This window comes from Anopheles stephensi, chromosome 3 (assembly GCF_013141755.1).
Source record: "Anopheles stephensi strain Indian chromosome 3, UCI_ANSTEP_V1.0, whole genome shotgun sequence".
Classification (NCBI taxonomy): domain Eukaryota; kingdom Metazoa; phylum Arthropoda; class Insecta; order Diptera; family Culicidae; genus Anopheles; species Anopheles stephensi.
The window spans coordinates 67817826-67844786 of NC_050203.1; the positions used below are offsets into that span (position 1 = coordinate 67817826).

Genomic DNA, 26961 nt, shown 5'->3' on the forward strand with positions numbered 1-26961 from the left:
TTGAAAAAACTCTTTCGAGAGCGCTTCCCTATCCTATCAATCTACAGCCAAGACGGCTGAGCAATTGGTCGATTAGTCCTAGAAATAGCGAACAAACATCAGTTTTTTTACAGCCTTTCCTAAGGTCTTGGCCAACTACCCAATGAAGGGCCGAGAAAAGAAGGTAAAATTTCTTTTTAATGCACCTTAGATGTAAGATCACTCCATTTTCGTTCTCGTGTTCATCAATATTTTATTCAGTAGCTACATCTTTAGACTCCCGGTCGATGTTTCCTTAAAATATTCATTTTCTTCTTTTATTTCAGTAATGAAACTTAATTTAACATTTTAAAATAATATCTCACGATCAGCAAACTTACGGTAACTAGCGGCGCACTAAAACTAAAACTTGGCATCATCCGCAATCGATTTACACTTGATACCGGATATGCCCTTGTAGCTAGCCGTTTTGGACGCTGCTGCCGTTATTTCCTTGATGGCAAAGGCCACCTTCTTCGGTTCAGTCAGGAACCAGACCCAGAGACGCTGGTTGTACAGCCAGTACTTTTGATTTTGCTGCGAAATGAAACAGAAAAATCAGCACATTAGCTTATTACTTAGTTGGGTGATCATCATACGAATTAAAGGACCTACCTTCGGTTCTTCGATGTTTTGTACAAAATCTTTTCGAACGTTTCTAAACTCTCGCTCAAGCTGACTCAAAGCAAACCCGAGCTTTTGCACCCGCTCCAGATACTCCTGGTCGTAGAATTGGGGATAGTTGAGCGGACCATCGAACACGAAGCGTGACAGCAGCGTTTCCTGCGTAATTCTGAAATCCAAGATGTGGAAACATTCTTAAAAAATGGCTTATTTTTTTGTAAAAGCAGATTACATACAATTGTTCCAGCAGTTCCTCGGCCTTGCGATGGTATTTGCCCTTCGCAATCGATTCACACTTTTTCGACAGACGCTTCAACAGACCGGAAAAGTGCTGCAGACACACCTTCATGCCGCGCGCGGACTCTTCTGCGCTACCTGCGCTGTCCTGTGCTACCAGGGCTGATAGCTGTGCCAAATATTCACCATATGCTTCCTCCTGCAGTGCGTTCTTCTCGATCTGTCTCATCGTATCGATGCGCTTGAAGCAGCGTTTCGAGTCTCCGTTCATTTCGTCCGCATTATCGAACCGATCGCGTATCTTCTCCAAATCGAGCTGCATCAGTATCCATAGCAACTCGGCGTTCATCAGCTCTCGCGAGATGCTTTCGTCGAGGCGCTGTATGTATTCGAGCCGGCTCACGGCACGGTCCAGCTTGGCCCGATTGTTCTCGTACAGCACGGATTCGATTTTCAGCTCGTTTACGTGCCGGATAAGCATATCGAGCTCGTGCTTTAGCAAATCCATCCGTAACAGATCCTGCTCGTTTGCGTTCTTCAGCTCCAGGCACTGCTTCCTGCGATGAGAAATAAAAGCTGTTAGTTTGTTTTACGACCACAGCCTGTTCTAGTTCCTCACTTTAAGGCGGACACCTTCATCGGCATCCAGCTGTGGTCCTGCAACCGTTCCACCAGCTTCATCACACCGGCATATTCTCGCTTTGCCTCGAGCAGTTTCAGCTCTTCCGCATCCAGCCGCATCTTAATACCTTCCAGCTCATCGATCACCTGCTGATTATCCACGTCGTCCGTCGATTTCGAAGCGTCCAGCCGTTTCACCGTAAAGTGCTTCTTCACGTACATCTCCAGATACTTCAGAAACTGGTCACACTTGGCATCGAATTGCTCAATCGGCATTTGATAGATGAAAATGGGTGGATTTTGCTGCAAACAAGATGCAGCGTTATTAATCGATTTCGATTCGTTCATTTACACATCAACACACACACACGCAGCTTACCCGTTGGTAGTAGCAATGGTGCAAATCCGATATTTGCTGCTGGGTCGCTTGCTGACTTTCTTCTAACTGTCGAGCCATTTCTATGCCATTCGATGCCACTTTTTCCAGCAAGTAATCCTGGTCTCGAATATTACGATCCAGCTCGGACAGTTCCTTCGTGAGGGCGATGTCCGTTTTCTTTGCACCGTTGAGAAGCTTCTCGTACTTTTCCTCCACCTCGACAAGCTGTTCCAGTTGCTGTTCCAACGCTTCCACATCACGATCGTTGTAATCAAGAATGTTAACGTATTCCTGGTTTAGTTCTTGCAGTTGCTCTTCCAATATCGTATCACTCAAAACGGTTCCGTTACGAACGAGTTCTTGATAGCTAAAACATAACATAAAAGTAATGCGTTGTTACCACAACAAAATAATACTCTCATTACGTACCTTTTAAGCAGCAGATCCGTGACGAGATTTCCGTCGTCAATTTTTGTAAACCAATCGAAAAACTCGCGAAACGTTTCATCGTGTATGATCCACAGATGGCGCACATCGATACCACCAATCTTTTTCAGTGTTTCCAGCACCTGCTCGGGAAGGCGAAAAAGCAGAACAGCTTATTGAGCTTCAGTTTAAGTAAAACAAAACGGTGTGAATTAAATCGTTAAATACCTTGCTAGATTCCTCCATTGTTCGTGGCCAGTAGTTCCGCACGCAACACGACGGGAAACAAAAACACAAAACAGCACAAGAAACGACCAACGGCTGTTTGATTCAACATTTGACAGCTGCTAGGCGATGGCGCCCAAGTAACAAATTTCTGTGAATGGGCGTTTTATATTTCTGATTTAAATGTTATGGCAAAGAAGGTTCAAGAACTCGCAAATCATATTAAGCCGTAACAAGTTTATAGAAATTGTTTTCTTCTTTTTTTGACATGCATACGCACTTCGTTTAGTGTATGTTTTTATTAATAATTAACCAAACGTTTGAAACGAAAAGGCTTTTTCCTTTGCTCAATTTTGCTATAAAAAAGATTTTCTCTTTCAAAAAGTATCCAAATTAAACCAAATTCTTTTAAATTCGATAATCAAAGTCACAAATATCGCATTTTTGATGCACATTTCGCATTTTCCATAAATAATCAAAACACATAAAAACGCCTTTTGCCATACGAGCTCGATGCCATAAAATTAGCTACATTGCCGACTGGGCAGCGCGAGCCCGTCATGCTAAACGTCAACTCATTTCGCGCAGAACGTCAACACAACAAAAACAATTTTGGGAAACAACGAAAAACCAAAGTAAAAATGGCAGAATCACTGAAAGGTAAATCTTGTTTTTGACTCTAATTTACCCGTGCAGAATGTGAAACAAGCACTGTTACCGTTTTGCAACGGTGTCAGTTAAAAACGCTTCACATGGAATAGTTTCCAGTTGGTTAACCCGTGTTTCCATTCCCTGCATTTCTTTCTCGCTGCGGCCTTCATTGTTTGGTTGACGATGAATAATCACCCCTACTACGCTCATCCGTGTTGCCTCAGTGTAAGTGTTTGTCCCATGGCACGGGAGTTTTTGATAAGCCATTACCAATCGGTAAGCATTTTTTTGTTTTATTTTTTCTATCTGTTTTTCTTTTCCAGAATTGTAATGCTCGCCATGCTTTGCTCCATCGGGCTGACGATGATCATCCTAGCCTGTGCGCTTCCGGCGTACAAGTAAGAACGCCTCTAATTGGATTACAAAATGAAGCAGCGCTGACAAATGTTTACCACACCTTCATCTCATTGCAGCTTGTGGTGGCCAATGTTCGTCGTAGTGTTCTACTTCTTATGTCCATTGCCGACAAAGATCGCCAAGCGGGGCATGCAATCGGACGGCCGTGCCGCAAACGCAATGTTTGCTACGATCGGCATCGTCATGAGCAGCTTCGCACTGCCCATCGTTTTGGCCCGTGCTGAAGTGGTACGTTTGGTCTGGGTTTCTTCCCAACTGTCGGATGTCGTTACTGTTTCATCTCTCCACCCGTTCGTTCGTTCCAGATCCAATGGGGTTCCTGCCTGTTAACGCTAGCGGGTAACGTAGGCGTGTATGCAACCATCCTGGCGTACTATTTCGGTTTCGAATCGATTGATTCGGGAATGTGGTGAAGTGCGCTCCGGTTCGTCATCATCAGCCGCCTTCCGTAAAATTTAACGTGCGCCGAACAGTGTTTCGCACCGTGAAAACATCGCATTCACATTTCCATCAACCATTCATCGAACCTCCGCTTTCCATCGCGCGCGCCACCTTGTGTGCAATATTGCATACAAAAGACCGAAATGCTTCGAATAGTTGCGTTGTAACGCGGCTGCCGGAAGGCGTTTGATACTACACCATCACCAATTGTTTTGTGTCCCATTGCCGGACGGATGCTAGAAAGGTAGCGCGGGTGCATGTATAATGAGGTTTATTCGATCGGAACTTAATTAAGTGTAAAAATTATTTAACAATCCACTCATTGCAGAATAACTCAATAAAATGCAATTATTTAGAGACCATCATTTCACAGAGTATAAATTACACACGATGTGTTCGTTTTGTTTTGCTAAAACTTTTGCGTTTGAAACATTTTTACAAAAAAAAACCAGATATTTTAAATTGCTTCATCGGCAGCTCCTTTAGAAGTTAAGTCTCTGACAAACCCGTAGCACATTGGAGATGGATTCGATGTTCGCCAACGCTCCTTACAGAGCTGTAATCCTACTTAAACCATTTTAATGCGCTGACTGTTAGAGGCACTCTTAATAGCTTTTGCATACAGTTCCATTTTATTGGAAATGTCGTAAATGGCGCACGGAGAATAATGTGCAGAGCATTTAATGTGCACTTCCGGTGGAATACACGAATCATTGAGCCGGATGGATGGGTTTAACATAAAAAGTCCCGCCGCTTTTGCATTGACTCCGTTTGAATTGCTGTTTGAATTATTCAGTCCTATAAATTGCATTGAAATTAGTATACTACCCGCTTAGCTTTAACCTAGAACCTGGTCCAGATGAACCCACCCACCTACCTGCGGACGGGTGTAGAATTTAAACCCTTCGACCACAAGCTATAGACGAGTTACATCGCCGAAATGAAGACAGGTTCATCTCGTTGGCAACCTGCTAATCCGAGCAATCGTAGACTGGTTACACCATCAAGTCTACGCTTGCTTGAGTCAAGATTACCACTGCTCGCTCATTCGCTCCAGGAAAGTAACAGGTGTCAGTAGTGTGTTTGAAGCGTAGCGTGCTTTGTTGAAAGCATTCCCAACTGCAAGAATAAAAGGGTAAGATATCAAATAACTAAACTTACTGATATACAAGCTGAATGGTTGTTCCATTTTCACCCCTCAAATAGACACAATTGCAGATCACCATGTATCTTACAAGTACTTCCTCACCGCTGGAAATTGTTTCGGTTGTAAGCCTAAACCGTTCAGTAGCCACGCAACAGAATATCGAGGCTGCCCATCTCACACAAATCCTTGGAGAAAATATTCAAAAATGGCAATCCGTCCTACAGCAACCGGACACCTCGGAAAGCCAAGCAAAGGCGGTGAACAAAAAAAGGTTTAGCTGCAAACACTGCAAGCGCAAGTTCGTCTATCTGACCGGTTTATCGCGCCATGTGCAAAAATTTCATCCGGACAAAGAATGCACGGCCCCGGACACCGAAAACCAAACGGAAGAAGGGGAAGCTGCACCTGCCAACTCACACCCAAGAACGTTGGCTATCGTGGTGAAATGTAAAAATTGTGGAGAAATCTTTCCCGAGCCGAAGCGCTTCGAAGCTCACACCAGCCGCTTCAACTGGGAGCTGATGTTCGTGAACCATACGGAAGAGCTGGGCGAAAAGGGTGCGGCCCTGTTTTCGCAGCAGCTTTTCATCGTCATTATTCACACGGTATTTCAGTGCGAGTTTTGTGATGCATTGTTTTCCGATTGCCTGTCCCTGTTCTATCACGAGGCACATCACACGCCGCACGTCGGGTACGCGTGCACCTTCTGCCGGCTTAACTTTCTAACGCTGGAAACGGTACTGGACCATCGGGCCCACTGCACGGAGTACAAGAATTTTCGTGCCGCGCACCTGTGGAACGTATCGGTGATGTATAGCTGCAACGCTTGCGCGGCCACGTTTTCATCGCTTGCCGAATTGTACGAACATCGGTACGCCAACCATCATTACTTTCCACGTCGCAATGGTCGGCTAGATGCCGAACTACGTCCGGGTGAGGGCCGGAGCGGTCTATGGCTACACTGCGAAATCTGTGGCTTCTGTTGCGACCATGTCTACAAGCTGTTACAGCACCGTGCTGAGAAGCATGCCGAGTCCGGGCGAGATACGATGGCGGTGGCGGAGAAACCTGCCCCGTCTACCCAGAAGACGGTCAAACGCGTTGATAAGGAAGTTGACACGAACCTGACCCGGCAGTTTCTGTGCGAAAAGTGTGGCAAAACGTACACCCAGTCCAGCCATCTGTGGCAACACTTGCGCTTCCACAACGGGGTACGCCCATTCGCTTGCTCCGTACAGGGTTGCACCCGGCGCTTCACGATACGGCCCGATCTAAGCGATCACATTCGGAAGTGCCATACCGGCGAACGGCCGTACGTGTGTGAGGTGTGTCACAAACGATTCCTGACCGGTTCGGTGTTCTATCAGCACCGGCTGATCCATCGTAACGAGCGGCGCCACGCGTGCAAGGACTGCGATCGACGGTTTTACCGGGCGGATGCACTGAAGAACCATATGCGTATACACACCGGCGAGAAACCGTACGCTTGTACGCATTGCGATCGCAAGTTTCGGCAGCGTGGCGATCGGGAGAAGCACGTGCGCGTGAAACACATGAAGTATCGTTAAATGGCGTCCATCTTTGAAGTCTGGGAGAAGGGGATTGGGCATTGCGCTTGTGGGTTTAAAGCTAGAAATGGCAATAGTGATGCGGTTGTACAGCGCAGGACTACCAAACATTATCGGGTAGAGTAGTGTTTCTGGCGTCTAGAAATGACATTTCAATACATATGCTACTTGTTGTTGTAGTTTTTACTAAATAAATTAACTTTAACAATTAAACTGTGTCAACTGTGTTATGCATTTGCTATATTGAATTTGCTTGTCTTGCAGGACTTAAAAGCTCTTAGTAGGCGGTGTGCATAAGCGTATTTTAATATAGTAGCGCTTCTTCGATTCGTTGCCATTGGTTACATACCCTATTGCTACGATATGTCATAGGATGCTTACATCTACACCTCCTTCCAGTTGGTAGTGAAGTCAGTTGCTAACCCGAGGGAATCAGCCATCAAATCGTCTTTCGTGTCCGACTCCTACTACGATGGACTTGCCTTTCAAATATAATCAGGTCAAGGATACTAGTAATGGCAGACCAAGATCTGTCGAAGCTGTGGCCCTCCAAAAAATAGAAGAATATTGAATTTGAAAAAAATAAATAAATAAAATAAATAAATGAATTTGAAGAAGTTTTGGCAGAAAAAAAACTTTGCGTCACACACATTCCATACATAACCTTTCTTTTTCCGCATTTATCGAAGATGTGGTGTCCTAGATATCTTTCAATATTAAACACCATCAACAACATCCTCAAATATTGTTCGGTCCTATGTGGCCTAGTTTTCTGTCGTTACGCACACCAACAGTACTAGATGGTGTTAAAAACAGTCCTGTTGAAAGTCCATTTTCTTATCCATCAACCAGCATAAAAAAACCCGGCCAGAAATATAACCCACCATATAATCTGCCCCGAAATCTTCCCCACCGAGTAACTGTGGCCATCGCGTAGTGTTAAAAATGAAAATAAGAAGCCAAAATTTCTAACTCATCATCTGAGTAGCTGTCGTCCAGCTGTCATCGTAACGGATACAAGGGGTCGCAAAATAGTGCTGCCGGCAGTATCGATTGTTGAAAAAACAACGCTCCCCCGAACGAAGAACATCCATATCGCTGTCTGTCTGGTAATCGAGCATAAAATTGTGCCACCAGTATTCGCACGCCACTCTAGCTCCAACAGTCGTTCATCACCTGGTGTGAGTGTGTGAGCTAAACAATCCCTTGTGCCTTCAAATCATCATCGAAAGCAGTTGATGTGTTTCGGATAGGAGCGATAATGATACGGTTGCGCGGCAGACGAATGATAACACAGCGACCATAACGCATCCTTTCCACTATCCCGCGCGTGTCCAGCGAAGTGTAAACCGGTCGGTCCACCACCTAATCCAATCCTGCAGTCATTCAATCAGTCAGTGGTAGCGTCAGTAGCGGCGAGATCTTTCCGGCGGGATAGCGTGTGCGAAGGGCGAGATGGCGAAAAATCACAGCCACACACGATCGCATGTGCAACAAATGGTTTGACCGTCGTCAGCGCCCATCGTGGCGCTCGTCCTGACTTCGGTGGGGGTGGTCGGACGTTCGGGTGCGCTCGTGTACGCGTCCTATAAAAGCGACCCTCTTATCGGACGGCGTGCTCAATCGGTCGAAGGATACGATCGGCGCCGGTACCACCGTCCGTACAGTGTCCTGGCTCCCGGTTCGAACTAATTACACCACGCCAGTTCAGTTTGAAACTATTTGTGCCTCGGTCGCGTTAAAGAGCTCGCTGGAAGGATATGAAGTGTGCACTGTAGTTTGATGGAATAAGCTTCCGGTTGGGTGAGGTGTTGGTGTAAGTTTCACTGCCTTCACACAGGTGCTTAGTGATAAACTGACACAACAGGTGCTCCGACAGCAACACATCAGTGCATTTAGATAATTCTGTTTGCGTGTCACTTGGAAGCCATTTTTCAAGGTAGCGATGGGTGAAGAAAGTATCCGTTGTCACCAGGGAGAAAGTGTAATAAAATCCTTGTCTTGATAAGGTGGATGGAAGAAATCCCTGAGGGGATGAAGACTCGTATATCATACCGTCAGAAACGATGTCACCCTCTTGTGAAGAAGCCGCCTGAATGCCTATCGATCAAGGACCAATCTAGTAATCCTGTAATCTAGCCGTCAAATTGTCACTCATCGTCACGGCTTCGTTGCGTTCAGCATCGCCTACACTACCAGTGGTGTGATTTAAATTTTAGCGCTATTTTATAGACAGAAGGAACCGTCCAGTGGAATGGGACGCGTGTGAATATAAATTCCGAATGCTATAGCAAAAGTAATACGTGGAAGTTGTGTTTAAAATGGTCATGTCATCAAAAATTGGATATATGGATGCTAAAATTGGAACAAAAAACGACAACGAGTCGCATCGGATAAGGCAGTGGAAATCATGTGATGGACGGTTCGATAACTGTGCCACCAGCTATGGAGTATGGAAGAATTCGACAAAAACTCAACTCGCACTGAAAACACGTTCCAAGCGAAATGAAACGTGCTGGTTGGTCATGGTACTAGATGACCGTCCAAAACTACTAACCAGTGAAGGGCCACCACCAAAATGAGAAACATATTTCACATGTGCAACAAGTGGACTGGATTGTATGTGTGTGTGTGTGTGTGTAGCGCGATGTTCTTTCTTTTTTAACAACAATAGAGAGAGAGAGAGAAAAAAAGGCTCACTGTGATGGGCGGTCATGGTAACCGACAATCATGATGATGCTGATGATGGTAATAAGTTTGGGTGGTTGGTTGGTTTCCGTTGTGCTTCTTGCGAGCTCCACCAGGACACCAAAATGGACCATGGAGAAACCGAAAAGCGGTTGGTCACGTTCACGTGAAAGACACCTCCGGTGAAATGGTTAACGCGAAACCGAGCCGTGATGATCGTCCGGATGATGTTGTTTCCGTCCATCGTGTCTCAACCCTTTGGAGGACCTAGTATGCATGGTGCTCCGTGCTTTTGTGGCCCCAGTGTGTGTATTTATTTTTCACAATCTTATTTGTACGCGCGAAGGATGGTTTTGGTGGTGCAGTTTGTTGGCTACGTGCCCATTTGCCCCATGCCAAAGGGTAACGCAACGGGATGGACTAATGAAAAAAGAAGTGTCCCTGTATGACCACAGTGTATTCCATCCTATAGGCCATGTGTACCGATGGGTGATGAGTTTTGTGCGATCCTGTTTGAGCTGGTTTAATTGAAATGTAATGGAAATTGGGAAGTAATTGTATCGGTGTTGGGTTAGAATAGTAAATAAGTGGGATATGGGATGTTCACTATAAAACTCTACTGGAGATTACAATTGATAAAATATTGTACGGAAGTCTAAAGCCTCAATAATTCTCCTATAAAGTGCGAACGTCCATTCACAATATCAAATTAACTTTTTGTCATTTTTTTAATATTTTAAAATTTTGGAAAAAATATTATGTAATTCAGCGGTGACAAACACAACAGCGAAAAGCTTTGGGATGAGATTTATCTTCTACTTATGCCCTATGACCTAAACTTTTGAGTACCGAGGACAACAAAACCTCTTACACGAAAACATCTGTGGCGATGTCTAAGTGGGCGAGATATCCTGGGCGACGAGGCCTCTAGGACTACGATGTCCATAGTCTTGAGAGATGAGATCCTTAGACGGCCAGACCCTTCCAACGATCAACGGTCACGGTTTTTTGGTCAACGAGACCTGATGGAAGGTCCCTGGGGACTTCCAACGATTTATAAGTGTCGTTGGGCAATCCTTCCAATTTTACGTTTGTTTCAACATTGAGAATTTCGAAAAATTAAAAAAAAATTTTTGGGATTATGTTCTGGTTTAACAATACTGTCGGCTTAAAATGTCCTTTAATTTTACCGATTTCTTCACCGATGGCTCTGGACGGATTTTTAAAGCTCAATTTTCCACAGTCTTTAAAAGGACTACAGCCTTCCACAGCACTGTCGATAACGACTGAAAAAGAAACGCGCCTTAGGCTTAAGACTTATCTGGATCAATTTACAAGCGAGTTACGATTTAGTTTAAATGCTCAAAACCAACGAACCTCGGCCATTTAACTTCCATTCTCCTTTATCACTACAGATAAACTATCCAGCCTAAAGCGATTCCTTCGCAGCCGAACCGTGCTCGCTATGCTAATGGAATGTGATACGTAGCAGCAGCAGCAGTCAGGAAGAAATAAAACTAATCCTAGCGGAAAATCGACTAACTGGCCGTGAAAAGACAGTCACCCTGTCGCAGACAAGCCACCTTTTTGTTGGACTCCTCTCCCAAAAACAAAAACAAAAAAACCTCCCGCGATACATTCGCGCCAAACACAACCGATGCTAGCGTACCGTGCGTTATCTGGTGGATAAGAGAGTCGCTCACGTAAATAACTAGTCGCTTTATTCGCTCGGCATGCAAATGAGCTACATTTGTAGCACGCGCGGCTCCATATAAAATGTCCGGAACGGGACGTAAATTATCGCGTGACGATCAAGTCGCCCAGTGTCAACGGTATCGCCCAACGATGACACACCCTACCGTTGCGGGTCGGTTCACCGGGGGCCAATGTCCATAAGCAGCACCGTACCCACCTGCTGCTGCACCCTGTAAGGATGAATCGTCCTGTCTGCGCGCTTCGCCAAACCTTCAACCGTACCGGGGCGCACTTGCAGGAGCGCCAGCCGTTCACGATGAATGTCGCAGGGCGCACCAAATTCGTACCGCTTGTGTGTGTCGTTTTGTTGTGCGTGTTTTGTCGCACCGTTGTAGCACATCCCCGTGACCATAGGGCAGCGAGCGTACAGCAGCGCCCGGTGGAGGACACCGAAATTGGACAGCTTCTGAGCAATCTTGTCGAGACGAGTCGGGATGGGGATGATTACAGCTTCGAGGAGGACGAGCCGATCGGGATGGGCAGTTCGGGTGGTGGGAATGGAAGTGTGGTGGGGCCCACCGGGAGCCGTGCGCTGCACAAACGAAGTCTCAGCAACCTTGAGATTCAACCGATCAATGACGATACAAACTACACCGTGTACTATGTAGGTGTGCTGATGGCTTCCCATCTCGGTAGGTTCGACTCGGGGAGGGGCTAGGAAGGACGAACGATGAGGGGGGGGGGGGGGGGGGGTGTATTTAAATGGTTGACTTGTCCGTTGCTGCCTGCCCTGTTTTGTTGCAGACTCACCGTTTGATCTGGAACGCTGTGGACCGGCTATCGATTTGGCGCTGGAGCTGGTAAACCAAAGTCTCATGAAAATGCACAACGTTCGGCTGAGCAAGGTGCAAAGAAGGTAAGTGATAGGTTATGGCTGCGATTTGGCTTACAGCAGGCGAACGGTATTGATTTGTTTCGTGCCAAAGGGCGCTCAATTAGATACAATTTAAAGAAGAAATTTAAGTTTTACTTACTTTCCAGGTAGCGTTGTTCTGCAATGATACCAACAATGCTATCATAATTTAAAGAACTAAGTTGCAAAAATAGTTTTATCATTAAGTTAGTGTAACCTTTCTGATTTCCCATTTAAAGCATGCAAGATTCCATTATATGGTTGCAAAGTTCAATAACGGGATGGCAGTATTCTACCATCCATTTGAAATATTCCCTAAGTGATACGGCAATCCCTTTATTGATTCCTTTTGATTAGTATAAAATTTTTTAAGATGCATACATTACTCATGACGGTTGAATTTCGTTAACACTAATTCAGTAACCTTCACACCCTATTTCAACTATAATCGGGACAATAAAACTCTGCCCACAAACATCGCAACTTCTTGTTCCTTTCCTGCGGAACTCTCGTCGGAATTACCCCTGCGAGTTATGCAAATGTCCCAAATCTCAATGTTGTGCATTGCATCCCATCAACACGTAGCTGCTCAAACACCTAATCAAGCTAACCCACATTCAAACAGTGTGGCCGAAGGTTTTCCAGGATTTTTAGTTTCATCCTGCCGCCCGTTTTGCTGTTTGTGCTGACGACGTGCGGAAACGATCACATGCAACAAGCCTCATCAGCACTGGGTCGCAAACGTGCACGTGCGCCGAACGTGAGCTGTTTGTAATGAGTAAATACCCTGCCACCACGGTACCACAGGAAAGGAACCTAGCTTCGTAAGCGATACGTTGACAGGCCCTCGATCCGGGATGCGTCTTATCGAAACTTCCAGCATGAGATTAGCACATCCGATGGCATTTCGGAAGCTCTCGGCTTGCATACTGCCACCGTCTAAGCACGAGCAAGCATCCACAAAATGTCCTTCAAATTCTACCCGCTTGCCGGGCCGAACAGTTGTCGGTCATCGTACGTCGCAAAATGGGGGAGTAAATAAGCATACTTATGTAAATTGTATGTCGTTCTTCAAGCCCCGGTCGCACTGCTTCAAAAGCGTAACTCCTTCCGTTGTAAGCGAGCAACGCACAGTCAATCGCGATAGGGACACTATTCTGCATTTTTCTGCCACCCCCCACAAACATCCCCGACATCCAGTGGCGCCAGAACGAGCTGACGGGAAATTAAAAAGGGAAAGTCAATTTGTGGAGAAAAAGAAAAGGTCCGCCAAAGACGGTCACCACGTCCGCATTCCTTCGTGGTGGTTTTGTTTGTGCGGTCCGTGACTGCCAGCTGACACGTTCGAAGCACCCCAATCAAAACGGGACGACCGGCCGCTGCTAGGACTAGTGAAAATGGTTTCGCCATTTTTGGGCTGCTAATCCTCTTATCCTTCAGCCATATCCGCAGGGCAATTAAATGGCACCAATAAAAGTGAAGCGGCATTTCGCGACTATTTCCTGGCCTGCTATGCTTTGTTTGTGTTGTTTGCGACTTTTCGGCAAAGAACATTAGGACCCGATGCCGACCGGATGCTTTCATCGGGTACACGCTACCTTGGGCGTGGAAATATTTTTGGGGGAATAAAACCGTCACCAACCTCGAATGTTGGTGGGGGCTTTATGGAACTATTTTTTAATTTTATTTGCGGTTATTCGTTTTGTGTTCTTGGTTTTAGGCTAACAATAATTGGACAGCCGTGATGATGGGATATACTTTTTAAAACGTTTATTGAACTAATTTTTCAACATTTTTGGGCGCACGTGCTATTAATAGATGTTTTTATCATTTGATGAATAGTTTATCCAATTTTATGTAAGAATTTTACTAAAAATAATGCAACCAATTTAGGTTGAAAGGTTATAAGTCTCGAAGGCAAGATATACAATCGATTACACGTTGATCCGGGACTCCTCAAACAACTGCAATTGATGCTTTATCTATTTTTTGTGGTCTTTTAACGTTTTCTTTTATTTCCCTTAATCTTGTTCCTCTTTCTTAACACTACAACCTCAAGAGGGCTCGACCTGCCAATTATGGCTTTCTGTGACTTTATTTTATCCTTAGCAAACTGTCAGATCCTTCGTACAGAGAGGCGGACTGGATGGGATTTGATTCCCGGTCTCTCCCTCCTGACCGCCCCAATTTCCCTAGATATTCCTTAGTATTTATGATAGTCTTCCGGTGCATAGGACGGAATTTCCAACTACGGACCTCTTTAGATTATAGAGCTTTAGTTGAAGAAAATTTTGATCAGTTTCGGCTCAAGCTTTTGAGAAGAGCTACTCACAGCTGAATAGTTAGTCTAACATTTAGGTAACAGTCTAATCAAGAACTTTAACTGAATGCTATGAGGCTGCACCTCCTATTGGGCTGTACAAAGTTGTAATGAAATTCGTTCTAAAAGACTTTTTTTACTTTTTAATTATTTATTAAGCTTTAGCGCATGACCTCCAAAGCACTTAAGTATTCTTTGGAGTACATCAACTAAGAAACAATCACTGACAGTGAATTAAAATTACAGTAGATTTTTGAAAGAATCAAAACTAATTTTATAGCGAATTTGTCAAGATGAAGAAGAAGCTATTGATAACAGCCGGTCATACAAATTCTGTATATAAGCCGTGTATATGGTCATGGTTTAACTTTAAAGATTATATCACGATTGAACTTTTTTTTGTACTGCTTTGACTTACTAATTTGACAGAAAAGCTTCTTCTCTCTTATTTTTGGACACAACAAGCTCGATAGGTCTTAGCCTATCATTTTTTTTACTTTTTTGGACTAGGTAGTCAAGCCTTGAGTACAGGAAGGCGGTCTTGATCCTCATTCCGGACGTGTGAGGACCGTAGCCGCTAACACTACGGCCACCGAACCACCCCAGATATGAGAGCAGAGCAATAGAATTACTATATTTGACTGCAAACCGAGAGAATGATACACAGAGACACATGAAACAATCGAGATCTGATGTCTCATCTGAGTCTAAGATTTAAGTGAATCAAGCCCATCATTTCATACCAGTTGCTTAAAGTCAGATGCTAGCGAGCATGGAAATTCAATCTATTGTCCAATAAGACTTCTGTGCCGACTTCTAAGCTTGTGAAGAATCGCGGAGTGTCTGATCGATTTATGGTTTGCAATAATTACCAAGTGTAGTGCTCAGATTCCAGATTCAAAGAGATGGAGTGATATTCTGTTGTCTGCCCCACTTATAATTTTTCTCACGAGTGTCACCCCACGTGCGTCACTCATCTTTACTCACCGTACCGTTTGAAATATTTCATTATTAACTTGACGAAACTAGCTTTCGTCAAGTTGATCTAATGTCTAAGTGTTTACAGCTTGTGATAAAAACAGCCATTCTTCCTGTTTGGCACTACAAACTACCAAAGACTTAACTAATGTCTGCCTTCCTTAACTTAAATACTCGTTAGTGGATAGACAGTTCTGCTTGTCGTACAACGTTCTGAATGAAATTTTGCATGTAATCTACCGTTTGAATGATCAAATCCGATGCTAGTACCTGAGACATAGACATGCTAGATATGCTGATCGTCTTGATCGTTCTGTTACACAATTTGGTAATGATCAACTTGCTACAAGGTTCCTGATATTCACTACTCAAGCGAGGTTTTCGAAGCCTAAGATTGATGTGTAAAGAATAACTGGACATCTACCCAAGAGAAAATGCATTTCCTACTTCCCAGTATTAGTTAGTACTTATTCTTTTGCCCCTACTTTCCTGTGCCTGCTAAAGCCAATCTCACTAAATGACCTTTACATTGGTTAGAAAATCAATCCCCCTCGCCCACGTGCACGGTTTTCCGCCCATTCTACACTCCCCCAAATGAATATCAATTACATGGCGTTCTTGCCATTTTCTTCTTGCTTGGTTTTCAGTTACGCTACCTGTTCCGGGTCCAAATCGCCCGGGCTCGCGGCCGATATGCACTTCAAGCATAGCGTGATCGCCTTCATTGGACCGGCGTGCGCGTTCGCACTCGAACCCGTGGCACAGCTAGCCGACTACTGGAACACACCCATCATCACCGGCATGGGCGATCAGGTAAGTGACCCGGCAAGGACAAACACCCCCTTCCCCCCTCCTGCCCGAAGTTCCCCAGCGGACACAGGGGTGATTTGAAAAGCAAATTTATTTAATGAATCACCACAATTAGTGTTTAATCTACCGTTAAGCAATCAGCGGGCCTGGATGCTAGGAGCTTCCTCGCTATGCTTTCTGTCTTCGGGATCGTGTCGCAAGGATGTGTTTGCGTCGTTCACCATCCGTACTATGGTCATTTTGTTTGGCGATTCGCTGCCTTTCCATTCCATCCTCCCCGTCCCCGCAGTAATGATCGCCATCTTGGAGCATTGAAAATGGCAAGGAGCCGCTGGGGATGGGCGCTCATTTATCGTTCGCCTTTGGTCCGATAATTTCCTGATTGGTCCGCTCGGTGATTCGTTCGGCCTTTATCTTTGCCCATTAAATGTCATCAGGTCGCGTGGCACAGTCAACATCAGCCGTCGTGCCGTTTTTGATGTGTCTTCTTCGTTTGTGTCGCTGCTCCTTTGCTTGGCTGGATGGCAACGATGTGAAAGGACTTGTGTGGCAGCTTCTATAAATACATCTTAATTTCCCTGATCGTTCCTTGGGCAAGCAGGGAAGCCGACTGTGCCGACTAGTCGGAACGGATTGCGTTGATGCTCCATCGGAGCTCGACGGAATGTCCGATTCGTTTTGATTGCTCCACACGCTCCAGGCAGTGAAGGCAATCCCTTCCGGCGGCATGATGTGTGTCTGTGTGGATAGGTCGCAAAGAATGATTGTTTTCCGGATTGCACTTCGCTACCAATCCAATCCTCTTTACGCGAGGACCATTTTCCCGAGCGAAAGGATAAGTTAAGTCTAATGGGGCAGAAATGTATGCTCGAATGATTGCGAGCAACATTTTTTTTTTTGTGTTATTCGTTTTACTTCGCTCGTCTTTCGAGCGTTTCGACGCGCCTCACTGCTACGTGTGGTCTCGCAAACAAATGGCCCTCACAGTAAGTCGGCAACGTCCGGTTGCGACAGTAGGAAAACGGAAGTGAACGTTCAACGACGATCAAACCGTTTCATCCGCTTACCATCGTCATCCGGATCCTTATTTTATTAAAACAAAAACGAAGGATGCGCCAACCGTTTAACACTGCATAGCAGCAGCAGTGGAGGGACACGAATATCTTCCAGCTACTCGCTCAATATGCAGCCATGAATGTGAAATTTTATGCGCATAAATACATAACTCAAGCGTATGCAGCGGCAGCTCACTGTGCAGTCTGTTGGTGTAGCAGGATGCCGCATTGTAGTTTCCCTTTTACGTGCATTAAGTTGTGCAGAAAAGCTCCGAAAAGTTTGGCAGTCCAGCTGAGAGTAGGTTTTAGTTTTGGGGACAATTGTGTAAAAAAATTTGGGAAAAAATCCAAGCAAAATTGGTTTCTTATTAAGTCGGTAAGAAACGTTTGTGGAGAAATAAATTAAGGAAGAAAATATAAGGCGGCATGTAGAAGATTATTTAATCTCTGAAGAATAATGCTCCCCAGGAAAAACAAAGATAAATGGGATGTGTCGAAAATAGTTTTACAGACTGCGGCAGACAAGGATGTTTTACTTGCGTAGGTCGCTTCAACCAACGGGTGGCCCCGGTGGCATAGTGATAGGAGCCAAGAGTAGGGATACGGCTTACTCCAGGGTTTCGGTTTGGAAAAGAAGGGGAATGTGCTAAAAACAAAGGGGGGTGTTAGGGGGCTATTACCGGGAATCGGGCAGTAGCGACCGTTGGTCTGTACCGAACTGGCCGACTATCGAGGGGAGGGTTTGGTTCGGGCTGTGTTGGTCACGCCGAACAAGCCACGTCCCAAGGATGGAAGGGAATGGTGCCGATCGTCGGACTGTGCCAAAGGGGGGGGGGGGGGGGGGAATGCGAGAGTCTAGGACGAAAGGAAGGCAACGGAAGGCTAAACTCATTGGTGAACACTGCAGAGTGTCGGAATAACGCTACCCACCAAGGACTCCGAACCGATTCTGTAGCTGAGTGGTTTAAAAAGGTTGAAAATAATTCGCTCTTCAATTTCTGTCATAGCGCTAAACCTTTCTAACGTTAATTGCTCTCCACCGGGGGGTACAGATAAACACACGATGCCTTTCTGTAGCGCTGTACAGGAATTGTTACATTTCTGGTCTTTCCTCCGTGTAACAAGACAACTATTTGCATACCCTCTAGGCGCAAATCCTTCCAGTTAGTCATACAAAATGAACTCCGAGTTTTTCCGTCAAAGGTCTGTAGAGCCATAAAAGAAGAATACAGCGTTCAATAAAATCAATCAATTGCAATCCCGGTATCAAACTTTGAAATCTAATGGAATCTCAAAATTCCTCCTAGCTGTATGCTCCTAGGAAAAAAAAGAAGTATTGCAAGATTCCACAATATGATTGCAAAGTTATACGAGAGGCTTACAATTTTCCACTATCCATTTGAAACATTCTCTTAACTGAATCAGAAAAGCTATTCTCTCTTTCTCTCTCTCTCTCTCTCTCTCTCTCTCTCTCTCTATCTTTTCTTGGCCTTACAACATCTTAGGTCAAGTCGGCCATTTCTGGCTTATTAGACTTCATGATAGCACGTAGTTGGATAATCAGTCCTCACTGCTGTGACGTGGTCGGTATGGGATTTGAACCCCAGTCCTGTTGTAAGACCGGCGGCGTTGTCACTTCTTCCACCGTGCCCCACAAAATTCCTTTATATGGATCAATACTCTGTTAGTAGAGCTATTTGATATGCGTTTTCTTTCCAATTTTTATTAAAAAAGGTTATCTCCGGGTTAATTCCGTTTAATGACTTTATTCCATTTAATCCTAGCACCAGTAATGCTGGAAGATTCTCTTTTCACAGGATTACACCTTCCAAGTGATTGTAACATAATCTTCCAAAGCAAATAATCTTTAAATCACACATTAGCGCATCCCGCCGCTTTCCATGCTTTAATACATATTTCCTTTTTTGCTGCATTATTTTTACGACAACTGTAATTTAACTGCACCGACACATTCACCTATTTCCCCCATAGCTTCACTTAATGGACAGGTTTATCGCTTAGACTAGGTGTAAAACTCGTCCACTCGCTTCTTGCGAACTGGGCTCTGAGAAGGTGTAATTGGCTGCAACCCCAAACAGCTGAAGAAAGCTTCAGATCCACAGAAAGCAATCCGATGATGTGACGAGAAAAGAAAGCAAAGGTGTCAAGTTTGAAGGAAGATTTATTCCCCTTTTGGCACCTGTGCCATTTTCCAAGCGGTCATATCGAATGGCACCGCACCGGTTGACCTGGGTGCACCAAAAAGGGTAGGTGACCCAATGTCTCAAGGGTTAGGTTAGGTTGGTTGGTAGAAGAAAATTATAGTTCCCCTGCTAGCGATTCTTCGTAACGTTTTGTGTTTTTCTCCCGATTCTGTGCCACCATTCTTTCGCCCGCTCAATATCGACGGTATCGTTCCTTCCTGGCTGGCGAACATTGTAATCACGCTAACAGATGCCTGTTCTGACGTTTCGTTTTTCATTCGCCCTCTGTTCCCTGCTAGCCCCCATCCGAGGGTGAACTCTCGGTGACATCCGGCATCCTGGGCCGATTGAGCAACAGGTGGAAAAACGATAGCTCGGTAAGACGACGAGCGTGCTGCAGTGATTGGCGCTTTACGGTAGCTGGGTCTTTTATGTTATTTCTGTATGTTTTGCACCTTTTCGCACCACCACCATAGGGCATGTTCAAGGATAAGTCTCGCTACCAAACGCTTACCCGCATGTCGTACTGCCAGTGCCGGTTGAAGCTGGTGTTCTCGAGCATCTTTCGACAGTTCGGTTGGCGCCATATCGCACTCATCATCGACCGTTCGGATCTGTTTTCGCTGACGGTCGGCAAGAACCTGGAGTATGGGCTGAAGGACGAGGAGCTGCTAAAGTTTGTGCGCGAGCTAGACGGTAACGATGAGGAGGATATCGATGCCTACCTGAAGGATGCCAGCATGTACGCTCGAGGTGAGTTTGGGAGTGCGCGATCGAAGGTGTTATCAGCAATCGATGAGGTTCGTCGATGAATTTTACGTGGTAAAGTTAGAAAGCAGATAGAGTCTTGTTCGGGGAATGACAGGGAAAATCTATCGCATTCCTATAGTACTAGAAGTAACATTCAGATTTACCTGCTATTTACTATAGCTTTACCAATAGTGTCCAAGTTAAAGTACTCTGTTGTTATTAAAGTATCTTTACTTTTAACATCATTCTCTGAAGGGTTATAAGTCCCTTATAAATCTCCAAACAGTTAAAATCACATCGTTGAAGGTTTTCCCCCGTCAAGTCAGAGCTAACAGACCACCAAATAGAGGAGATTAGAAATGTCCTGGACAAGATAGAATGATAGCGTTGATGAATGATAAAGGTTAGATAAAGATAAAAGATTAAAATTACCAGGTGTCATTGGGAGGGTTAGATGAGTTCAAGATCACTTAGCATCTGTTATTGCTGCTATATATTGCTATATTGCTAAGCATTTGATTGCCTATATCAAGGGGTTTTGTGCAAACTAAGCTCTCTAATCCTAACTCTAAAAATTCAAGAATGAATAATTCGCATATAGCTACATGTACAAACCATACTCTTCATCGGTTGTAGAGGCAAAACAACGAGGAACAATGTGTAATAGATTGGCTGAAGCGCGGTACCACTCAAACTATTAAAATGATCAACAATCTCAAGTAGGGTGTATAAACGTGTACTTCCTGTATACATGATAAGTAGTTCACAGCAAACTCCCACGGTGTTCCTCATATTCGCGACAGAAAGCTCGAGAGTTTATTCACCTCACCCGTCAGCTGGAACACCAATTAGTCAGCTTTCTCTCTTTCGCAGTAATAATACTTTCCGTGCGAGGCTCGCTGGTTCGCAAATTTATGCTCTCCGCCCTGGCGCTCGGTATGACGCGGGGCGAGTTCACGTTTCTGGACGTGGAAATCTTCCAAAGCTCCTACTGGGGCGACCATTACTGGGAGCTGGGCGATGAGGATGACTTTAAGGCGCGCAAATCGTACGAAGCACTGCTGCGCGTGTCGCTGCTCCAACCGACCAGCCCCACCTACCAGTACTTCGCCGAGAAGGTGCGCTTTCTGGCGAAGCGCGACTACAACTACACGTTCGTGGAGGACGAGGAGGTTAACTTCTTCATCGGAGCGTTCTTCGACGGGGTGTATCTGCTCGGGATGGCACTGAACGACACGCTGAACGAGGGCGGTGACATACGCGACGGTACGGCCATTACCCGGAAGATGTGGGGCCGTGACTTTGAAGGTAGGTTGGCGTTTGGTCTGTCGTGCCTTTAACGCTCCCTTTTGCTCATCCATCCATCCATCCATCTCGCTGTAGGCATCACCGGGCACGTGCGGATTGATGACAACGGTGATCGTGATGCGGACTACTCCATCCTCGACCTGGATCCAATTACCGGCCGCTTCGAGGTAGTGGCCCACTACTACGGTATCACACGGTACGGTGATGTGCGTGCTCGTTTAACGCGCCCCAAAAGTAACGTTTTGCACACTTGCTTCCCCTTAACGCAGCGAATACTCACCCGTCAAGGGCAAGAAGATACATTGGCCGGGAGGTCGGGAAGGTCCACCGCCGGATGTGCCCAAGTGTGGATTCCTCGGTACATCGCCCGCCTGTCAGGGCAATGGTGGTAAGATGTTTCGTCTCGTCATTTTTTTTTTTGCACTATTTTCGACACCCAAGCAACAATTACCACTAAATCACTCGAAAGCATAACGATAATGTTGTGCCTCCTGCTGTGGTAACGGCTGGAACCGTGGGGCTCCATTTTTCTTCCCCTTCTTTTCACCCCACTTTCCGTGCTCTGTTTTCTTCCTTCTTTTTCGCCTGTGAGCGCGTGCTTGTGTGTGTGTATTCCAACCGAAAATAGACATGATTATCCTTTATGGACTCGTTGGATTCGGCATAATCTCTGCCTTTGGCGCAGCGGTCACGTATATACTGTGCAAGTGAGTACTGGGTGCCCTGGGGGAAGCGTATTTCTTCTGTTTCTACCATCCGATAGCGGCACTGCCGGCTAATTCCGAATGCTATGTGTCAGTTCGGCGTATGAAGATGATACGAGCTTTCGTTGCAATTCGGGTCAACTTATCTAATTATTGTTATCGATTCATTAGCAGCCGCAAGCGTGTAGGCCGTAAGCTTCATGCATGATGATCTTTATTAATGTACCAGCGGCGATGCTGTTAAATGGGAATGAAAAAGATAGAAAGCAATTCATTTCAAGCTTTAGTTTTTTGCTCCGTACAACATAGTAACTCCCCAAAAAAAAGACGTTGTTTTGCTCGGTGAAAAGCTTTGCAGCTTTTGTCCATCACTAATTGACGCTTTCATCCATTACTTTCATCCCCCACCGGCTTCGACCCATCCGACCGAAACCGACTCGACCATTCCGGCGACTCAAGACAAATGAAGCTTAATAGCGAGCTGAACAACATGTCCTGGCGCGTCCGGCCGGACGAGGTGCTGCTGGAAGTGGGCAAAATGTTTGGCAGCAAAATGGGCCTGCAGAAGCTGAACTACGAGGTAAGGTTTGGTGCAGGTGCGCCGCGGCACGTTAGCCAGCAGCCAGCTCATCGTTTTCAATTATAATTGCTACCGAGGATCGTCCGTGCCGTCAAAGGCACGTCCTAATGAATTATTCAATCGAAGTTGGGAAGTACAAGCGCAGCGCACTCATCCACTTTCATTTGATGTTTTGTGTCAGCGGCCGGATGGTTGCCTGATTCGCCGTCCGGTGCCATCATAAAGGGGTGGATATAATTGTCAGTCAGGGTTTGGGTTTTGCTGGGTGCAGTCCAATGCAGTGTGCACCGTCTGCGCGGGCCAATTACTGTCTGGTTCAGTGGACGTTGGATTATGTGGCGTGGAAAATGTTATGGAAACTGCAGTATTGAACACGCACTTGCTGTACGAAAATTTGACGGGAGGATTGTAGTAGGCTTGTAATTTATCGTGTGATGTTAACGCATTTTAACGTGGTTTTAATAGACATAAATATTAAGATTCATATCCATAATTTTGTTTTATAAAACTAAAATAAGTTTGTTAAACTTAAATGATGGATATCGTTGAATATAAAACTGTCCTAATGATGATTTAATTTCCAAAGGATTTATTTTAAAACAATTTATTTTAGTTTCCCGGATATTACTACCAGCGTTCTTCTGCTTTAAAACTGATCGTTTGTTCTTACATTTTTTTATGGGAATTTAAACTGCATTTTATTATAATTTCACCGTACCCAAGCAAGCCCTACTAACCTCCACTTCTTCACCCATTCTCTTCCTTTATTTAGAACTTTTCCCTACAACAGTTCGGTCTGAACTCTGGTCGCGTCTCGATCGCGTCCGGCAACTCGCAACTACCCGCCCAACTGTTTACCACCATCGGCATCTACAAGGGTGAACGGGTTGCGATTAAAAAAGTGGCCAAAAAGAAGGTCTACATCACGTCCACACTGCTCTGGGAGATAAAGCAGGCGCGGGACGTTAGCCACGAAAATACGGTCCGGTTCGTGGGTGCCTGCATCGATTTGCCTCGCCCAACCATTCTCATCCTCACCGAGTACTGCCCCAAGGGAAGCCTGAAGGATGTGCTCGAGAATGAAGCGATCCAGCTGGACTGGAACTTCCGCATGTCGCTCATCCATGACGTGGTGAAGGGAATGGCTTACCTGCACAACAGTGACGTCGGTGTGCACGGAAAGCTACGCTCCTGCAACTGTCTGATCGATGGGCGCTTTGTGCTGAAAATCTCCGACTTTGGGCTGCGCACGCTGACGACGCCGTCGGAGTACGTGCGCGACCAGAACTACTACAACAGTAAGCGCACAAGGGTGGCGGCTGCTAAGGCAATGGTGATGCCCAAGCTGCGCCCCGTTCTACCACTCGGTTGGTTTGTCCTCTCACCAGTGCTAAACTTTACAGAGCTGCTGTGGGTAGCGCCGGAACTGTTGCCCGCCACCGTCATCCCGGGCACGCCGGCCACCCAGAAGGGGGACGTCTACTCGTTCGCGATCATCCTGGAGGAGATTGTGGTGCGCGGTGGACCGTACGAAACGGCACGCCAGTTTCTGGACCCGCAGGCAATCGTGGAGCGGGTGGCACTGCACGAGAGTCCCCCGTTTCGGCCGTTCGTCGGGCAGCGCGATTGTCCGCCGGATTTGTTGGATCTGATGGAGAAGTGCTGGTCGGACGGTCCGGACGATCGGCCAACGTTTTCCGGGATACGGAGCAGCGTGCGGCTGATCATGAAGTATTATTGAATTGGGTATACTGGATGGGGTGTGGTGCTGTGTCTTTCGCTTTTTTAACGAAGCTTTCTCTAGCGCTGTTCTCAAGTCTGGCAAAAAACCGTGCTCTTCAATCTGAACACTAATAGCCTTAGAGAGTGCTCTGGAAAGTGGAGACCGCACTCAACCCTCACTACTTGTTCAACGCTTGTGTACTGCTTGTGCAAGACGCGATGTCGAACAATTTCATCAGATTTCTTAACATCTCTCACACTCACTTTTAGAGGATTCTGCGAAAATCTTATGGACGATCTGCTCCGCCGCATGGAACAGTACGCCAACAACTTGGAAAGCTTGGTGGAAGAGAAAACGGAGCAGCTCAGCATGGAAAAGCGTCGCACGGAGGAGCTACTCTACCAGGTCCTACCACGCCCCGTCGCCCAACAGCTGCTGGCCGGGGAGATGGTCCAGCCGGAACAGTTTGAGTGTGTCACGATTTACTTCAGTGACATCGTGGGCTTTACCGCCCTGTGCGCCCAAAGCCGCCCGATGGAGGTGGTGGACTTTCTGAACGATCTCTACAGCACATTCGATCGCATCATCGGGTTTTACGACGTGTACAAGGTGGAAACGATTGGCGACGCGTACATGGTGGTGTCCGGTTTGCCGGAGCGAAACGGGCACGATCATGCGCGCGAAATTGGCCTAATGGCACTGGCGATTCTGGATGCGGTCAAGTCGTTTACCATCAAGCATAAGCCGGACTATCAGTTGAAGATTCGTATCGGCATTCATTCCGGACCGGTGTGTGCCGGAGTCGTGGGACAAAAGATGCCCCACTACTGTCTGTTTGGAGATACTGTCAACACGGCTTCGAGGATGGAATCGACCGGACATCGTACGTATGATGGATGTGGAAAAGAAAAAAATAATATGGACAGTACCAATCGATTGTCGATTGTCTTCTTTTTTTCCCTAGCACTCAAAATTCACGTCTCCGAAGCGGCCAAGCAAATTCTGGACAAATTCGGAACGTTTCGTACAGAGCTGCGCGGTGACGTCGAGCTGAAGGGTAAAGGCATCGTAACGACCTACTGGTTGCTGGAGTGTTCCGAACCCGATCCAAGGTGACACACATTCGTAACGAATTTACTATTCAAATACACATACACACACAGCTAACTAACCGCATTGATGCGTGATGCTTTGTGGCTTCCCTCTTCTTGTAGACCGCCAACACCGATGAGAAACTATAACGAGAACGAAGTACCGTTCCCGATACTGTTCCCAGCGATCGGGAAGTAACCGGAAGGATGGTCCTCCGTACATGTTCTGCAGTGCTCTTGTAACAGTGTCAATGTTAGCCAAATCAGTGTCTTTCGCTTCGTAATCGTATCAACCCGTGGGATGTGTGAGGATTGGTTCGAGGAAGATGACTATGTTGGACGGTTTCAGCCGCACCACTACGGATGGCGACGGCATGCTGGAATGTACCCTCCTCATGTGTGTATGTGTGTGTGTGTATGTGTGTCAATTGAAATTGGATCAAATGGTGCCGTAAAAGCCGTACCGTACCGTAATTACCCGATTGTCCATATAGTGTTGAAAGGGATGTTGCTTGAGAGAGAGGGAGAGAGAAAAAAAAACGGGAACTTTTTAGAGCATGATCCGAAGATGGTGAACTATTTTGTGTAGCGTTTATAGCCGACGGTTCGAGTTCGAACCACCTGAATGTGAACTGTATTTAGATGTATTTTCGCTGTTCTTACGACCAATTGAATAAATGTCGATATACAACTGTGTGACAATTAGTTACGTGTAACAAACTATGGTTTTGGTTATCTTAATCCTTTTTTCCGAAATTTTGGGTTAATTATCTTTTTTTATTTGAAAAACTGATGATTTTTATTTAATTTCGCTAATACAGAGTATATCATAACTCCACGCTACTGCAGACTGAAAGAATTCATCTTTTTTTTTTAATTAAAATTATACACGTGAGAATCACCTTCTTTTCCCGTGTTTCAAAATTTCACAAAAGGCTGGGCGCCTCCATTAGGTTTTACAAAATATTGGGCGCCTCCACCGTTGAAGCAACTCACACGCATAATGCGATTTTAACCACCTGCATCAATCTCTTATAAATAGCTAATTAATATTTAAAAAAAAAATTTACCATAATTCTTTAAGCACAAACTTCAGAGCAAAACCGCAAACAAACACTGTATACGCTTGCCAAACATTTGTACACAGTTGTACGGGCATCGGCAGGGTAACTGAAGGGCAGGGCATTGGAAAAACGTAAACAACACGATGACCAGCATGTGGTACGTTTGGAAGTTTAGTCTGTTTACATTCAACAAATACCTGGCGCTCATTTCACTGCCACTGGGAGCGGGCTCACGCACGCAGTCCATGCCGTTGTTCTAAGAGAGCCCCTGCTCGCAAGCCAGGCTACACAGCCAAAACAGCCACATGTTGTAACCGGTCCCGG

At 45.7% G+C, this 26961-nt stretch overlaps 4 protein-coding genes across 8 annotated transcripts; 3 read left to right on the top strand and 1 right to left on the bottom strand.

The window, feature by feature from the left end:
• Positions 1-212: 212 nt before the first annotated feature.
• On the bottom strand, positions 213-2641 carry LOC118509230 (augmin complex subunit dgt3). Its single transcript, XM_036049539.1, has 7 exons — positions 2534-2641; positions 2309-2448; positions 1880-2246; positions 1499-1803; positions 879-1436; positions 634-811; positions 213-555 (listed from the first exon to the last, which is right to left on the bottom strand). Exons 1-7 carry the CDS (start codon positions 2549-2551, stop codon positions 382-384), a joined length of 1740 nt encoding a protein of 579 aa, XP_035905432.1. The 5' UTR covers positions 2552-2641; the 3' UTR covers positions 213-381.
• A 428-nt stretch (positions 2642-3069) lies between these two features.
• Positions 3070-4420, top strand: LOC118508802 (leptin receptor gene-related protein). 2 transcript variants are annotated; one of them, XM_036048521.1, is made up of 4 exons: positions 3070-3190; positions 3505-3579; positions 3655-3826; positions 3904-4420. In XM_036048521.1, the coding sequence occupies exons 2-4, from the start codon at positions 3512-3514 to the stop codon at positions 4009-4011; spliced, it is 348 nt and encodes a 115-aa protein (XP_035904414.1). In that variant the 5' UTR covers positions 3070-3190; positions 3505-3511; the 3' UTR covers positions 4012-4420. The 2 variants fall into 2 exon arrangements, with proteins under 2 accessions (XP_035904414.1, XP_035904415.1); XM_036048522.1 differs by having other exon boundaries at positions 3096-3406.
• A 121-nt stretch (positions 4421-4541) lies between these two features.
• Positions 4542-7603, top strand: LOC118508801 (testis-specific zinc finger protein topi-like). The gene is made up of 2 exons (XM_036048520.1): positions 4542-5174; positions 5246-7603. Exon 2 carries the CDS (start codon positions 5264-5266, stop codon positions 6752-6754), a length of 1491 nt encoding a protein of 496 aa, XP_035904413.1. The 5' UTR covers positions 4542-5174; positions 5246-5263; the 3' UTR covers positions 6755-7603.
• Positions 7604-8177: 574 nt separating this feature from the next.
• Positions 8178-26309, top strand: LOC118514501 (atrial natriuretic peptide receptor 1). 4 transcript variants are annotated; one of them, XM_036061432.1, is made up of 16 exons: positions 8178-8570; positions 10858-11829; positions 11942-12053; positions 15996-16161; positions 19717-19794; positions 19894-20170; positions 21041-21475; positions 21551-21671; positions 21745-21863; positions 22104-22182; positions 22639-22759; positions 23532-24057; positions 24148-24490; positions 24752-25365; positions 25447-25594; positions 25697-26309. In XM_036061432.1, the coding sequence occupies exons 2-16, from the start codon at positions 11376-11378 to the stop codon at positions 25770-25772; spliced, it is 3669 nt and encodes a 1222-aa protein (XP_035917325.1). In that variant the 5' UTR covers positions 8178-8570; positions 10858-11375; the 3' UTR covers positions 25773-26309. The 4 variants fall into 4 exon arrangements, with proteins under 4 accessions (XP_035917325.1, XP_035917328.1, XP_035917326.1 ...); XM_036061435.1 differs by having other exon boundaries at positions 8179-8570; positions 24163-24490; XM_036061433.1 differs by having other exon boundaries at positions 8558-8693.
• Positions 26310-26961: the final 652 nt, after the last annotated feature.

What these genes read in the sequence shown, in the direction of transcription:
- LOC118508801 (XM_036048520.1), top strand. Translation starts at nt 5,264, where the DNA reads ATGTATCTTACAAGTACTTCCTCACCGCTGGAAATTGTTTCGGTTGTA.
- LOC118508802 (XM_036048521.1), top strand. Translation starts at nt 3,512, where the DNA reads ATGCTCGCCATGCTTTGCTCCATCGGGCTGACGATGATCATCCTAGCC. An exon ending in TGTGCGCTTCCGGCGTACAA is followed by an intron (nt 3,580 to 3,654) that starts GTAAGAACGCCT and finishes ATCTCATTGCAG; the next exon opens with CTTGTGGTGGCCAATGTTCG. An exon ending in TTTTGGCCCGTGCTGAAGTG is followed by an intron (nt 3,827 to 3,903) that starts GTACGTTTGGTC and finishes CGTTCGTTCCAG; the next exon opens with ATCCAATGGGGTTCCTGCCT.
- LOC118509230 (XM_036049539.1), bottom strand. An exon ending in ATGAAGGTGTCCGCCTTAAA is followed by an intron (nt 1,437 to 1,498) that starts GTGAGGAACTAG and finishes TTCTCATCGCAG; the next exon opens with GAAGCAGTGCCTGGAGCTGA. An exon ending in AAAACATCGAAGAACCGAAG is followed by an intron (nt 556 to 633) that starts GTAGGTCCTTTA and finishes TTCATTTCGCAG; the next exon opens with CAAAATCAAAAGTACTGGCT.
- LOC118514501 (XM_036061432.1), top strand. Translation starts at nt 11,376, where the DNA reads ATGAATCGTCCTGTCTGCGCGCTTCGCCAAACCTTCAACCGTACCGGG. An exon ending in CACTACTACGGTATCACACG is followed by an intron (nt 21,672 to 21,744) that starts GTACGGTGATGT and finishes CCCTTAACGCAG; the next exon opens with CGAATACTCACCCGTCAAGG. An exon ending in GATGGAATCGACCGGACATC is followed by an intron (nt 25,366 to 25,446) that starts GTACGTATGATG and finishes TTTTTTCCCTAG; the next exon opens with CACTCAAAATTCACGTCTCC.